The sequence below is a fragment of the Amblyomma maculatum genome, chromosome 1 (assembly GCF_055883805.1).
Source record: "Amblyomma maculatum isolate TAMU_Amacu chromosome 1, ASM5588380v1, whole genome shotgun sequence".
Lineage (NCBI taxonomy): Eukaryota > Metazoa > Arthropoda > Arachnida > Ixodida > Ixodidae > Amblyomma > Amblyomma maculatum.
Window position 1 is genome coordinate 364,027,034 of NC_139344.1, and position 16,189 is coordinate 364,043,222.

The 16,189-nt window shown below is 44.0% G+C and overlaps 1 protein-coding gene across 1 annotated transcript in view; it reads right to left on the reverse strand.

Moving 5' to 3' along the window:
* Nucleotides 1–865: 865 nt before the first annotated feature.
* Nucleotides 866–16,189, reverse strand: part of LOC146207998 (uncharacterized) — a 61,684-nt gene continuing 46,360 nt past the window's right edge. The window contains exon 2 of the mRNA XM_084591692.1: nucleotides 866–5,040. Within this exon, the coding sequence (XP_084447818.1) occupies nucleotides 4,928–5,040 (113 nt within the window). The 3' untranslated portion in view covers nucleotides 866–4,927. The remainder of the gene's footprint in view (nucleotides 5,041–16,189) is intronic.

Sequence of the window (16,189 nt, forward strand, 5' to 3'; positions counted from 1 at the left end):
GTATCTACACGGCTTTAGTTATACACGTAATTCCAGAATTCGAAAATATGACGTAAGTAATTCAAAAATTTGCTGCACGAACACATTTTGGTATGCAAGTTTGATCACATTTTACCCTACGGAACCCCGAACCGGATCATATCAGGCCAATATTCTTGCCAATATTCGCGTACGCGACTTTATGTTTCACTTTGTTACGCTTTCAGAAAAGAGCGGCTCACATTTAACACAGCTGTCCACACGTGTGTACAAAGTGTAACAGATGCAACATTTAATTGCTTAATGAGATTCTGGAGCGACGCCAGCCATACGCTGATGTGCAAACAAATACGACAACAGCGAAAGACAAAAATACAACACACATGAGGCCGACTCACACGCCTTATTATCACGTTGTCACTGCCCCTGCCTACATGAGAGCCTTGTTCCGGGAGCTCATTAAAATTATCGCAAGAATATACGGCACCAAGAATTATCTCATGAAGCAGGTGACGCACTAAATTTAGATATGAACCATAACAACAAAAGAAGACATTCTCTGGCAATAATGCATCTAAAAGCGGGCCCAGTGGCTGCAAACGCCGTGCATGGTTTGTTTTCAATTTAAGTTTTCCCGGACTCCCAGGCGGCTACACTATGACACCACATCACTTTTACGGCACAGAAGTGGCCCAGCTGAATTAGAGTATTCATCTACTAAGTTTGTTCTAAGCTCTCCAAAACAGCACGGCAAACTGGTTGCTTAGATAATGACGCACCAGCATCACGATTGGCCCGCCATATATTTGTCTTCGTTGATAGCAGATCTCTCGGAACGATGGAGGTGATTCGCGAAATCAAGACAAGCGCATAAAACCAAAATAACACGTAACTTTTATTATTGCTCCCCTTTAGGGTATGCAACATCGTGATCGCGCGATAAAAGACCTTGTCGATTAGGTTAGAGTTAATGTTCAACCAGCGATAAAGCAGTGGTGCGAGAGAAGCTGTTCTTGTTTATTTACCAGACCTCAATCTACAATGTGTGCTGGCTGCCAGCCTCACTTCAGCTTATGGATAAAAACAAATCTGCCGGTTGGAATGGGAATCTCGATAATTAAACGCTCATGACGGTGTTTGTAGCACACGCCTTCGCTGAAGTTTAAAGATGGAGTTTCCGCGTAGGTTTGAAACTGCAGCGTCAATGCCAGCTCCAACATTGGGAAAAGCTCACATGCGTAACGATAAAGCACAATGACAGCACAATGCTGACGCGCTTTTGAACTGTTTCCACAGACACGCTACGTGCGACCTTACGAACAATGCAGCGGTCAAATCGAAATACAGTAGAGGAGTGACCGCCAGTCAAGTATTAACCTTGCTAGGCATCGCTACACGGTCGATGAGTAAGGGAACAAATCGTAAGCGATGATGACGAGAAATCTGGCAAGCACTCAGGGTGCACCTGTAAGCAGCCTTGAGACGCTTACGGTAGCCATCATCTAGGAGAGCTTTATCGCGGTAGTATGCTGGCTCACGGCTGCCGACTTCACGCGAGGATTTCGCCGACAATGCCCGCTGATTTCGCTACCAGTTTTGTCCTCGCGTCAGCGGACGTGGCCTCGCTAACAAAACAAGCGACAATGATGTCAGGTGAACAATGCGTGACATGGACCGCGGGTTGCTCTGCCACTGTCAGACGTCGAAGGCATGCACCTATGGTGGTTGTGTTTTGAAGCACTTTGCAAGCTCTGTGTGGTAGCAAAGACTATTATCGCGGCCTCACTCGTGAAGACTCTGCATTTTCTGTTTCCTAGCGCACCGCTCACAATAGCACTTTTTAGAACAACAGCTGTACTAGACTGATAACCTGCACGGACCTCATCCAAACAAAACAGGTGTTCATCCAAAACTTCATCCAAAAAAAGGAACCGTATTAGTGAACTCACCAGAAATAAACGCTGTTTTTAGTGCAATTTATCTGTTTCAGTCACACCTCGGATCAAGTAAACGTAAAGCAGTTGAGGAAGTAACTCCCTGCCGACGTCCAATGTTTAGTACAGCTATCTTTAAACATAAAGAAGAAATAAGTTCACTGAGCCAAGACGACAGAACGCTTTTTCCTTTGAAGCCTCACCTTTTTGCCGCAATGTAGACAAAAGGAGCGTTGAAGGTCAAAGGCAGTACCTATCACAATGATCTGATAAAGCGATCCTGGATTTAACGGTAGTGCTCGCTACCGTGCTCGCCCGAGAGCTTCAGAAAGGGCTCTACATGGTTCTAAAACGAAGTAAAGCGTTAAAAAGGACGCGTCATGAATGCGGGAAATACTACCTTTTAATTAGAATGTAACGACGACTGTATATGACAAGTGCTGAGTACGTTGTATTAAACACTTGGGCAAAAAAACATCTGGGGACACCGGAATCTCCAGCCGAGTTTGTTCTTAGTAACAACAGCTGCCATCCCTGCAAGTACATGTGAGCTGAGAAATACCGAAAGAAAAAAAAATGTTGCGATGATGACGAGGAAAAAAAAAAACTGACGCAATTTAATGAATCGTGAAGAACAGAACTGCAAAGAAAGCTTCGTAACTGTAGCCTATTTATAGCGCATACTTGAGGCTCCGCGTGTGTGCTCGGATGAAGTAAGTTTAAAAGAGAGAATGGAGCTCTTTCATAGATGGCCCACCTCAGGCCAGTTTCTTATACGCCGTCTCCCTTCTCCATCATTCCAATGAGCACTTATTCAAGCTTCTCACAAAGATATTATTGCGGGCTGGGTTCCGCGAGAGCAGCAAAATCGACCCCTCTCATAGATGTGCAAAGGGGCCGCTGGAACGTTTGATAAATGTGCAAATATGGGTCGCTTTAACTTCACTTGTAACCTGCACAGTTGATGCAAATATAGGCAAAAAGTGAATACAGAGGTGAGAAATACTTAACACAGTCGAAGCACCCTCGAAACATGTAGCGCACAGCACTGAAATCTCAGCTCCGTCCAGCGTTGCCTACCCTAGGGCTGGTTAATTTAGGCGCTGTACAATCATGAACTGGGTGCATTGTCTTTAAAGACCATCGAAATGATAACGCCGGAGATTCGAAGTAATACGCCTGGAGAAAATCTTAACATGCTCAGAATAAAGCTTGCTCTAATCGTTTTTTGACTAACTTTGCGCAAATGTTCAAGCATGAGCCTCAATAAGCCATAGGTTTGATTCAGAGATGACATGTAACTATGACGCCTCCGTCTGTTAATGTCAAACTACCGGCCCACAACTTGCGTATGCATTGCCACTTTATGCTGAAAACATAGAGCATACATGACCACTAAGAAAAATGAGGATCAACGCACCCGTTATCTGAATGTCAACACCAAGCAAGCGGCGTTGTAGACCTGCCGGCAAGACATTAAATGATGACGCTTTATACAAAGCTTACCGCGCATGATGGAAAAGCGAAAACTGCAAGCGGTGAGGAAAAACAATATGCGAATAAAAAAACGTAGTCTGAAGTACATGCAGATCATCAGAGAAACAATAGCTCAGCTATCTTTTAATGCTTGCATGTTTTGGAACCAAAGAGAACCCCTAAAAACAGCACATTTGCGCTCTCATATACCATAAATGTTTTCAAGGAGTTATAACAGCATCCATCATCGCAACTCGATCTCATAAGCATAAAAACCGTAGTAATCAATGTTATATTCAGACTTAAAGTAATGAGAATAATATAAACCTTAAAGGCTACGTCCAGTAGGAACGCTTCAAGCAGTGGCATACGTGATTCTGCGGCTCACTACGAAAGCATTGTTTGTCGATACGAGTGCCTGGAAAAGACATAATGTGTTGGTCACTAATTTGGTACGCCTTTCATATGTACTTGAAAAATAGATCCGAAATACCTGTCGGTAACGCAGCTAGCGCCGTAGGTTCAAACTTCAATCAAAAAGAAGAATACGAAGAGCGAATGCGTTAGAACACTTTTTTTAGCATCTTGTTGTTCTCTACATAAGCTTCAAACTGCATGTAGGTGTTGAGAAATGAAAAAAAAAAAAAAAGGCTCCAAGTAGTCCTGGAATCCTAGAACACTAATGTAGGAATTTATTTCTAAATACTCAACATTTATCTGCTCTTCCACAACGTTTTCTTCACGGAACGTTACATTCTCCCCTCATTTATACATCTACAGGCTGCCGTCTCAGCTTGTTTCTGCAAATAGCTTCTCCAATGAAACGAGTATACCGAAGTACGAAGTAGTTTAAGAGCAAATTGCTGTCGTTTTGTCTTGCGTTCAACTTATTTGATACCTGGGGTATGACTGAGGTACCTTGCGGATATATATATTGCCTTCTCACCTGAAAGCCAAAATGTAAGGAAAGCACCCGTAGTCCGGTAACTAATACAGATATTAAGTTTAGCGCTAACATCACCACTACTTTCTACCGCTACCGCGCATCGTCAGCCGCGCACGCAATAAAGACCCCGGCGTGTCTAATCCCACGGCATTTGATGGGAATATGGCGCCATCTGTCGTCCTTGGGATGACCTGCGCATGCGCACTCACGCAAGCGCAGTAGCGGTACCCTCATTAAAATTCTTATTTAGTACCAAAGGTGGTCTACACGTTCTCCTACGGTCCTGTTTGCCGCACGAGCTGCGACGAGCGGTTCAAATATACCGACTGTTAGATTTGCACTCATAACACAACGAAACAATTGAAAAAAAAAGGCATGTTCATATTCTGAATCATTGCGTCACAAAATTTTCTGCCCTCTATTCAAGTGCGAAACATTATTTAAGTGCCTTGGGGCGAAATTTCAAATTCCGCTCTAATATTCAACAGCTAAAATTCGGGTAAAACATTTGCAGAAACCGGGCACACACAGTGCTGTAAAAGGTGGTCGCTGCCGTTCAGAGGAAGTAGGTGGTTCCAGCTTTTCCACGGAGCTAGATGTCCTCTGGCTCCAGGTAGCACTGTGGTCTGCCGATGACTTGGACCATACGTGTGTACAGCTCCTGAATTGCTCGAACCAGCGATGCGTCGCATTTCCAGGCGTTGCCTGCATATACAGAAAAGAAAAAATAGGATAGGGAAGGTCAGTGACCTAAAATGACCCAGGTAGCAGTAACGTTTTTATAACTTGAGTCTGGCGCAATTGAATACGTCGCTGCTGGCGACGGCTGTCGCTACTTTCCGGTTGAAAGCGCCGATTGGGAAGTTTTTCGGTGCTTTTGTTAGGAACATTTTGCTTTTTTACTACATCATTAGGCTGGTCTGTCAAAATAACTAATTAAGGTGGAAACAGAGTTAGAAGCGGTGCAAAATTACTTCCTACGTGTGCGAAAGCCACCAAAAATTTGGTTTCGGACTCACCAGGTAGAGTTACTGATGTCAGCGTTCACTCGCATTTGTCAGTGAAATGCGAGCGCCGCCTTGATATCCCTTCGGCGGAACACACTTGTCATGAAGTGAACATGACCCCAATTAAGGCTGCAAATAACTTTACAGAACTGCAGGACGCATCTTTGACTCACATCTGCTATAAGACGTGAACTCACAAGCTAGTGGTAAAACAGCCTGGCATTCAACGGTGATCTTCGCGTACCGTATTTCCTAATTGTGGTCCTCTGTCACTGTGTAGCCCGCAATATTGAGTTCTGGCTGAAAAATCGTTGTTAGTTCAGTAAATTATGAGCACCTCCTACAATATCTGCAGACGGTTGGCTTGGTTTTGGGGGTTTAACGTCCCAAAGCGACTTAGGCTTTGAAGACGCCATTTACCATTTTATTCGTCCTATCGAAAGAGAAAAAAAAAACATAAAAAAGGAGAGGGAGCCCGGACCAGCAAAAGCTTTGCCAGGCTTAAAACCAATTAAAAATAAATAAAAGAAAGAAGAAGCTCGAGATGAAAAAAAAAAAAAGAACACTGTTTTAAACAGCGAAAGGAGGTATTTAAACAAAACAAAAAAAAGCGAGGTCCATGTCGCAAGGTGGTCCACGCCGTACTGGAGCTCTCCGGAAATTTCGACCACCTGGGGTTGTATAACGTGCAGTGACACCGCACAGCACACGGGAGTCTAGCTTTTCGTCTCCGCCGAAAAGCGGCTGCCGAGGCTGGGATTCGATCCCGCATCCTGGGGCACAGCAGTCGGGGGCCATAACCACTGCACCGCCCTGGCGAGAATATATGCAGAGGCAAGGTGTACAAGTGCAAAGGTAGAAGCTCAATCTTCCAGCTTACGATATTTTAACTACTATCAGTAAAATGTGCGCCCCTCATAGCCCTGAGATTTTAGCAATACAATTTCAAAAACACTGTAGAATCTGCACTGCTGAAATGCAAAAGCCGGAGGGTTGCTGGTGAACATAGTGCATCATGTTTGGTCTCATTGTCATTATCAACTAAACGCCCCGTCATCAAGACTAATTACAGTGTCATTGTCATCGCTACTATCATCCTTACGGTAGATAAGGAGAATTATGATGTGCGTCTCACGATTTCTGTTCATCTATACAGGCCTGTTTCTGCAGGCGGACTAGGCCGGACACATCTATATGTCAGACAGTTAATCGCTTGTTTCTCCTTTTTTCGATATAGCCCCATTCAATTATCACAACATCTCTACAAACTAACTTTGTGAACCTTCTCCCCTACTCAGTGGTCTCTTCTAATTTTATCGATCGGGCCTTATTATTCAATTTTATGAAAGAAGTTTACGATTTAGGCGCTTTCTGGCACTTCACTTTTCTTATGAGTACTTATTCTCTATTTCACGCAAACATATATATATATATATAAAGAATTAATATCTATGCTGCTGCTCTCGCCGCCATTATATCGTTCTTTCTACTGTAATTGTATGGGGCATGATGTGTTGACAAGAGCACGTAAAATGCCGATCTCGCCTTGTACTAAAACGTTTTTCTTTAACCTTCTCATCAGAGTTCTACCTGTTAAAGTGTAGTTTCGCACAAAATATTTTTGTTTCTTCTATTAATTATCGGTTATGTGATACAACTGAAACCGTCGAACACTGTTTCATTGCCTGCAAAGATGCGACATTATTTTGAGATGTTCTACAAGGAACACTGAAGGAAAAGTTTATTTTGAATTCTCACAGTGCGTTCCTAATTCGCAGTGCGCGTTTCCTAATCGCCACCCAACACGAACATGTACCCTTTGATATGATTGCCCTCCTCTGACTGCGCAGCTTGGGGAAAACGCGTGTGTTGGACCAGAATGCTGAGCCTTTCATTTCCCCACGTACTCATTTCTGCCAGATGGTGACCGGCTAAGAGACACGTACGAAAATAGTGACTATCATCTGGACTGGCTCCCATTATTGATACGTTGTCTTTCCTCGCCACTGTTTTAGTGAAGTTGTGCTAAGACGTGTTGTAGTTGTGTAGTGTTCGGTCGCATATTTCAATTGCACTTGTTCGGCTACAGGCTGATTACTTTGTATATAATGTATCTCTTTCCTGCATTTATAGGCTTGTAATAAATGTCATTCTGAAAAAAAAAAAAATCCAGGCGTGACGCAGTTGGGTAATGAGCTGGGCTGGAGATTGATTCGAGGGATGGGGGTTTGATTTCCGGTGGAGGCAGAATTTTTATTCTTCAGGTGACATTATCAAGATGATTGACAAGCGACACATCAGCGCACATATCCGACGCACATATCCTGGGCACATGTGGCGCGCAACTCTCGCGCACGGGTTTTCGTCTCATGAGCCTAGAAAGGCTTCCACCTGAAAAGAAGGCGTCAGGATATTTTTGGCTTAATCTAACGTCTTTACAGGTATGTGGCTTGGCTTCGATCTTTCGCGCGCGCCCCTTTATCGCAATCCAGATAGAAACAAATGTAACCCTTTTATTTCCGGTAGCTTCGCTACCGTTTTGCTCTTTATCTTCCTCAAGCGATGAAGCACAAATAGCAAAATGTGTGTATGTGTTAGAGAAGCCAAGCATCGGTTATCAGCGCTGTAGGGCAAGCCTTATAAGGACAAACGCGTGAAGTGTAATTTTCCAAATCGGGACAGTAGTATGCAGTGAGCATGCGTAGTACGCAATGAGCGGCTACGATCATTAAAGCCAATTCTTGCGAGTGAAAATCTGGCTAAGCATAACGTGTAATCTTGAGAGTTTTCGTGAACAAAGCTGCTCCCTGTAAACAACTTTATGAAGTCGTAGAGCTTACGATTTGGGCTTTTTTTGTAAGTGTGCGCCGTCATTCCTGCAATACAATATGTGCTACCTTCATGACTTTGATACGCGACATTCTACCAACATAAATGTTTTCATCGAGATTATGCCAATAAGCAGAGCAAGCAAATATTAAAAAAGAACAAGAGCAAGCAAACAAGAGTGAAAAAGGACACTTTCAACAAATTAAATTAATGAATCAGTCATGTTCATCACCACTTCAAATAGCGCCTGCCCGATCAGATAAAAAAAAATTAAGGAACCCGTAGCGTGTTCCAATGTCGGTTCACTGCGTCGCAATTGGAAGCCAGGACGCTGAAGTCAGTGTCCTGGTTTAGGAAGATGTAAATCATAACACAAAAGATCACAACGAAAGAAAACACGGCCAAACTAGGGTTTAACTATATCAGTGACCTTAAATCTCAATCTTAGAAGCAAGGAGATGCAAGTTCCTGCATGGAAAACTGAGGGTAACACTGACTTCTCTACTACCGTACCTTATAATATGTAGCGTCTTCTGGGAGGCAAACAAACGGTTTATTGCTTCCTCTGAGGCGATGGTCCGCTCTCTGGAGTGTTTGCACATCGCGTGCGACCGCAATCCACCCTCTCTCTTTTTTGTGCTTTTATACCAGCGCGTCTCCAGCCACTGAGTGCCTTACTGCCCTTTACCTTCGGGCCATGGCGACGGCCAGAAAGTGAGGCCGAACAACCTGCCTTGTAGCTCGGCAAGAGACGGCAGTAAGTCGCACAGGTGATTCGAATCCGGGAGCTGAGACCGTAAAACGCAAGCCGCTTGGGCAGGCGTGCGGCCAGCGAGGGCTTGCTGCGTTGCTGGCTACGCTGCTTCTTTGCTGTGCGAAAGAGAGAGGAATAGAGAGCAAATCCGCCTTCCGCGTTCCCAGCTTAGATGGAGACATCAGGTCTTTCCTTACGTGGTGTGGCTATGCTATGTTATTTTCTTTCTTTTTTCTTGCACACAGTAATTTGTGCAGATGCAGGCGTCCACGAAACAGCAGTGCAAGAGTCGTCTACGTCTGCGTATCTTTCGGTGGCTAATGCTTGTCAGATCAAGCTTGTTGAAGGAATACGCCGCGTAGGTCTACCAGTTTGTTTAGTTTTTACTAAAGCCAGCACGAGTTAGACTTCATTATATATTCAAGTGGGCATGCTATCGGTGAAGGAATGAGGGTCCTAATGGTAACCCTAAAAGTTTATCTTAGTTTAAATTTGTTCTTTATGAAAATAGGGTCGACGACATAAAGCGCAGGCTTCGAGGTGACTGGGGCAAGAAGCGCACTGTATTTATCGGGCAGCGAAGTACATATGATGGAGAATTCGACTGTAGAAAGCCTATGACGTTTGCTATAACAGCAGATGGTGCATACTTCGGGATGCCCTGACATCACAAATTTATTCCAATGCAGTGGGTCTCATTTTCATTCGTCATCTGAAAGGTTTCGTACTCAAAATGAAAATTAATTGGAAGCCACCTTAGCTTTGAATGGCGTGCTTAGAATGTAACGTCGCGACATGCAGGATTCTGGTTGCGCTCAAGTAACAGTTACGTTGATTACGAAAAGCCGGTAAAAAAAAAAAAAAAAAGGCGTACGAGGGACAGGTCAACTGCGAAGCGTTTGTCCTCTTCCGTCAACAAAACTCTCGAAGTGCGGCGCTTCAGAGGTGTTTGTGATCGCAAACAGTGTTAAGCGTCTGCCAGCTGGCTGCCCGTGCCAGACGGTGCAAATGGCGCAGACAGAAAACGAAAGCACTTAACCTCGTCAGGCATCGCAGAGATAGCGATAGCAAACTTTCCCTGACAAAGTGAGCCGGAGTCTGCAACATGCGAGCAGCAGCTAGATACTATGATGCAGCAAGAAGGTCACTGTGACCAGGCTTTATGCCCTCAATACAATTAGAAGCATCACTGAGCTTCAAGTCTCCTTTCTGTATTTTGCGTTGTCAAGTTGGACGAGCAGATAATTATAGGTGTGAACCGCATAGTAACTCGAATAAACGAGGAACAATTTTGATTTCTCGCATGTATAGGGCCATTGAAGCTTGAATTGGTCCAAATTAGACAGAAGATGCATTATTCCGTACCAAATAGCGCCTTCAGCAAAACACACAGCGTAAGAAAGCAAGCATAAAATGAAAGCTTGTGCGCGAAAAATGAATGGCACCGCACGTAGAAAGTGAAGAAAGGAATGAAGAAATGGAACCTAAGAAATCCCCAAAATTCATTGCGCCTACAGGGGTTTACCTTTATATACAATTCGATGAATATTTATGATAAAATAAAGAATGAACGATACCTCGGTAAAAAACTAGCTCAGTTAAATGCAACTGTTCATTTATTTATCACAATACATTCTTGGCCAAAAAGTCAGAAATCCAACGGCCAAAGGATTTTCGTCTAAGCCGCAAAACAGAGCATTCACGCCGTCAGGAAGTCATTATAAGATCAAAGGACATTTCAAGTGCTACGACATGATTCCTTTTCGCAGCAAGACAACGCCTCATAGCATTTCACGGCCCTTTGTTTGTAATAGCGCCGTAACGGCTTCGTTTCTGCGGCTGAGACAAAAATCCTTTGGTTTCAGGGCTTTTGATGAAGGCTGTATCTGCAGCACCCATGTGGCATTATTGTAGGAGGATTAACACATACTATAGTTGCAAGCAAATCAAATATTTGGAATGCACCAGCAAGGTAGCACGACACGTAAATTAATTATTCATTTGTTAGTAAAATGGTAGCTTAATATACTTCTGTACATCACTAAGAATAATAGCAACACTATAAAATATCGACTTGAAAAAAAATCACATTGTCACGTTAACAGCTGTTTGAAAATCGCATGCCCAAACCGCATCATTCGGAAAATTGTTCCAGCCAGGGAATTTCACAGGGAAAAACTCGTTTTTTTAAAGTTGTCTGGAGCTTCCAATATGTAGTGCGGTTGATTTCAATGGATGGTATTGGTAATACTGGCACAGTCATTATGAATACCTTATAAGAACTTCAGCCTACATATTTTCTTCCAAGTGGGAAATCTAGACTTTCTCTGAGCTCTTCCTTGAGCATAATTTCTGAGTTCTTCATTAAATAAATTATAATTACCGGCAAAAATTATTGCAGCATATGCTCGTGTGTTATTTCCCCTTTATCTCTGAGAGTTCGTTTCAAAATATCGCACGCTACGCATTCATTCTCTAGCATTAGAATAATATTATTAAAGTACACTGTTTTTTTCTTTTCAGTATTTGGGGAGCAGTGTTGAAATTTATTTGAAAATAGAATATAAAAGACGAGTTGATTTAGCAGTTATCGTTTCAATGTGGGCTGTCCAGTTTAGGGATGCTGTAACTATGACGCCAAGGTATTTTACCTTATCGATAATTTGGATTAAGTCGAGGCCGACCTAGACGAAAAAGTAGTTTAGAAGGGGTTATTAATATTTTTAAGAGCATGGAAGGTTGCGACACCAGAGAAATAAACGATTTGTGGTTTCACGTTCACTGCGCACATCTTACGCAGTCGCACTTAGTATGACTCGCTGCCCTGACGGTGATATTCGAACTTCATGGTAACTGAATGCCCGTTGACACTCGTAGCACGAAGCTCAACATTTTCGCTTGGGAGCTGTACGCCTCTATACATACAATTGTCAGTGAAAAAAAAAAGTTCTATCGCATTATGCTTATATGAAGTAATGCTTTGTGCGACACCAATTTAATCACCGCAGAACCAAACATTTGAAGTTGCCATTTTAGATAAGAAAACTTACCGGTGTTGAAAAAGCCCAGTGAACTCGCACGTTAAGGAAGGTTCACCTCGCGTCCCAGGAACACTACAAGTTTCATGAACCGTGCGCAAGAATTAATGTCGGACACTTAAGCTTCGCCTTCAAGGGTACGACGCAATCGCGCTAGCTAGCAGCCCACTTGTAAAGCAACGCCCCGCAATAGCCGAGGCGTGTGAACGCACCTGAATCGACAGGGGTAACGTGAATGCACGAGTCTTGGCAAGATGATTCTGATGCCATCCTCCCGTATGGAAGGAGAGTCCCGAGTTGCAAGTTCTGCCAGATATAGTGTTAGGCAACCCTATATCCAGCCAGTGAGCGCCCATATCGGCTGTCAGCTACCGCTTGCCAACGCCATGCTCGCCATTTTTTCGCTCACAACGCCAATGACGGAGTTTCTGGTGAACAGTGTCTTTAACGTTATCTATTAAAAAAAAACACCAAATAGGCTGACCTACAGAGTGAGTAATGAGTGAAAGTGAAAGTCTATTAGATTGAACATATTTACAAAGTGCATAAAAATACAGACGAGGGTCCCAGAGTCATAAGACTGCACCGGGACCCTCGAGATAATAGATAAAATGATGAAAGAAGAGGACGCAAAACATGAACTAAATGGAGCGAAGTAAATTGGGAGCAGGTGCACATACAGGACATTAATATTTCTGGCGATAGCATTTGCCCTCCAGATCTTCAAGTGCGAGGAAGTCGGCAAGATTGGCTTCTCATCAATCGATAAAAAAAAAAAGACGCTTATGAAAATTTTAGTTACGCGTATTCTACCTGTGCTTCAGTGCTGCTCCGCAGTCCCTTTAACTTATTTTGATCTCACGGCTATAGGCGATGCGTCACAGTCTTGGATTCGTCTCGTAGGAAGTGATTCATTCTGAAGACCCGTTGTCTTATGCTACGCAAAAGTACATACTGGTAGTCTGCATATTACCAGCGTCGTTCATATAGCTGCCAACTTCTTACCGCCAACGCGCTGTATAAATTTGTTGAAACGCAGCGATGCTTTTGGGTTCGCGATCTGTGAGAGCTCCAGATTGTTCGTTGCGAAAAACAAATTACGCAAAGGCTGTTACCAACCGTGTGAAAATTCCCGGAAAACACATGAACAGGAAGCACAAACACAAAAACTCGCGCCCACATGCCAGATATAAACGTTTTCGGAAATGTGTTTCGGTGGACTATTGTGACGGTGCTCGCCGGGCAGGAGCGCGAGAGATGCGACAGATCTCCAGCGGACACGAAAACCCTCCATCTGCGTGGAGGTGTTGTGGCGCTACAGGGGATTAATCCTGCTCGTACGTCGCGCCCAACACAGTTTCCGGTTGCTCTCGATAGGCCTCGCTTCGCCAGAAATTCCCTTATTTCTTTGCAAAACTTTGCAACGTGGAACAGCGCAGATTCATTTGCATCCGCATTTACATAGAAATTAAATTTCTCGACGCTTCGAGCGCACCGCGCCTCAGGATGCGAGAAACACTAAATGAGAAAGATTGCTCGCAGCGTAGCTACAAAAGAGGAAGAGAGAAGTGTCACTGGTTAGGAGGCTTTCTCGATTTTCCGCATGAATCGCAATAGCCACTTGCGTGATACCTCTAGCGTGTAACTTTAACCTTGATGACGCATTGTTATGTCCAGGAGTTTATACCCCTACTAACTGTAGCAAACTATCCACTGACAACTTCCGAAGTACTAGCTGTGAATCGCAAGTACAATGCCATTATCCAACCTACTGTTCGTTTCCCTCTCGAATGCACCAATTTATTCGACCGCTTAATTCTGCTGCTTAGTGCTACAACCCTTGTGAAAGGCGTATTGGTGAGATGTGAGGTTTTGAGCAATCATGAGCTCGTCAGCGCCGACTGCTGAACAATCAAGACTGCCGTAACTGCGCGTCAGCCGGCTTTAAGACATATGGCTTTCGGTGGCTCACAGTGAGCTCATAATGCAAACAGCATAAAAATTAGTACATGCGTGGGCGGCTTAAATTGCCGAAATAGACCTCAAACACCTCTGAAAATGCCATATTTATGCGTTTCGCCCTACCTAAAGCACTGGCGAAAGAGTACGACCGTACCACTGGCAGCATTAGCTGAGTTATAGCGCTAAATCCCGTGGCCACTAAGAAACCTGATCCTCGGATTGATGACCGTCACTCGCCTAAACTTGGTGGCTTAATGCGTATGTGGTGCCAGAATGTCACCAGATTTGAGATGAGTAAGCAGACTCTCCTGGTCTCATCAAATATTCGACAAACTTCGTATCGGATCCCCAGTCCTGTGCAACTCCAAAAGTACACTAGTCATGGCTATTTTTTTGCCAGCTTGTCCTCGTCCCTTTAAAATGAAATAGCGATCATCATTTCTGCACACCGCGTGGACCATTTTCTTGCTGACTTGATTTATTTCCCTCAGATTTTAACGCAATAAAGCTCAGCGCTGGAACACGAAATTCGAGATGACTAAAATGCCACCCAATCACAAGAATTCAGCAGCAACGAAAACTGGCATCTGCTATAGAAAGTCGAAAGAAGAACCGCTGTGAATTCACGGAGAAGCCAATACTGCGCGCTGGCTCAAAAAAGCGTGGTTGCCATGACGCTTGACAGCTAGAGAGCGTGTTCCGAGTCACGGGGAATGCTGGAGATTATCGCAGCCTTTGGGCGGCTGACGTCACAGCGAGCAGTCCGCTATATCTTATCGCTGAAGGCCGGGGATGTCCCCACTTAACGTTGGCTGCTTGTGCTGCGGCCTCGACTTCGATCAAACGCCTTGCCGCCGTTCGGAGAGAGAGAGAGAGAAGGGGGAGGGGCACGAAGTGTCCTTTAAGGGCACTCAGCGCGGGAATATCTCTCGATGTGTGGATCTTGCCGTTCTCTGATCGTACAGTGACAGCGTTGGTCAAGGCATCCTTCAAATGTTGCGATACTGTTAAGGGAAAAATTGAGGCGCCATCGCCCCATGCGGTCGTCCGGCGTGCACCGCAAAAGCGAAGCTGAACCCCAGGTTTGACCTAATGAGCATCATTGCGTTCTTCAGGCTGACTTTCAAAATGATGCGCTCATTGGTTTACTTTGCGGCGATGGGACGGCTATAGGAGCGGAGCGCCCTTAACTGTGTGCGACTCAGGGAATCGTGCGCTGCTTCCTCGGCGCGTTCATTATTTAGTTCGTCTAGTTGCCATCGTTTATGGAACTTCGTGAAGAGAACAAGAATGTAAAATTTATCGCAATAAAGATTCCCATTTTTCATAACCTGCCCAGCACAGAAAGCTGGCAAATGTGTCTAATATTTATTTATTTATTCATTCAGATACCTGCAGCGCCTCAAGGGCATCATTTTGCCAGGGGGGTGAGCAGCAGGAACGCATAAGCTTTAAATACATAATGCCCCAAAAAATCAAAATGTTCTGAGAACATATACATACGCTATATTTATAACAGAACAGACAGCAGAACGAACAGACACAGTGAACAATGATGTACATAAGATTAATAATTTCAGGCGAGAACTCTGTCCTGCTGACTAGGAAGAGTTGTCCAGACTATGTGAATTCAATTCCATTGTGGTAAAAGGTTGTGCTGCCGTTATTCTGGTCTGTGGACGATCAGAATGCTATGATGTAGTCTCTCAAGCAAGCATATCTTCACAATCGGTTTTGCCGGAGCTATGCAGCGACTTTCTAATGAGGTGTGTTGTAATTTTAAATATGCCTATGTATAAATTAGTCACCAATTCAAGAGAAAGTGACGCTCACAATGTACATAATATGATCTACGTTTATTGAGCAGTATTTTAGCCTAACTTTGGCGCCCACCTAGATACCTTGTAATTAACGAAAAACCTATTTCGTTCATCAGTGCAGTTTCGGGAAAGGCTGACTGAGCAGCTGAAACAAACGACTATGCTCTTTACTGTTTGGAGATGTGACAAATTTCTCGTATGACGCCTCTTTTTTTAAAAACAGTTGCTTTTGATTAGAACGCGTTTTCCTTACCAAGTCCCTGACCTTCATAAAGTGCGTTCTCCACATCCGCCTTTATTCAGTTTGGACAAAAGAGCCTTCGTGGCCTGTGCCCGCCTCGCAAATCAAAGGTCCCGGGTTTTATTCCTATTCCGACCAAGTTTATCCAATCTTCGCGCCAGCTCATTTGTTTTATTTCAGTCACAAGAACCTTCTTGAGGAGT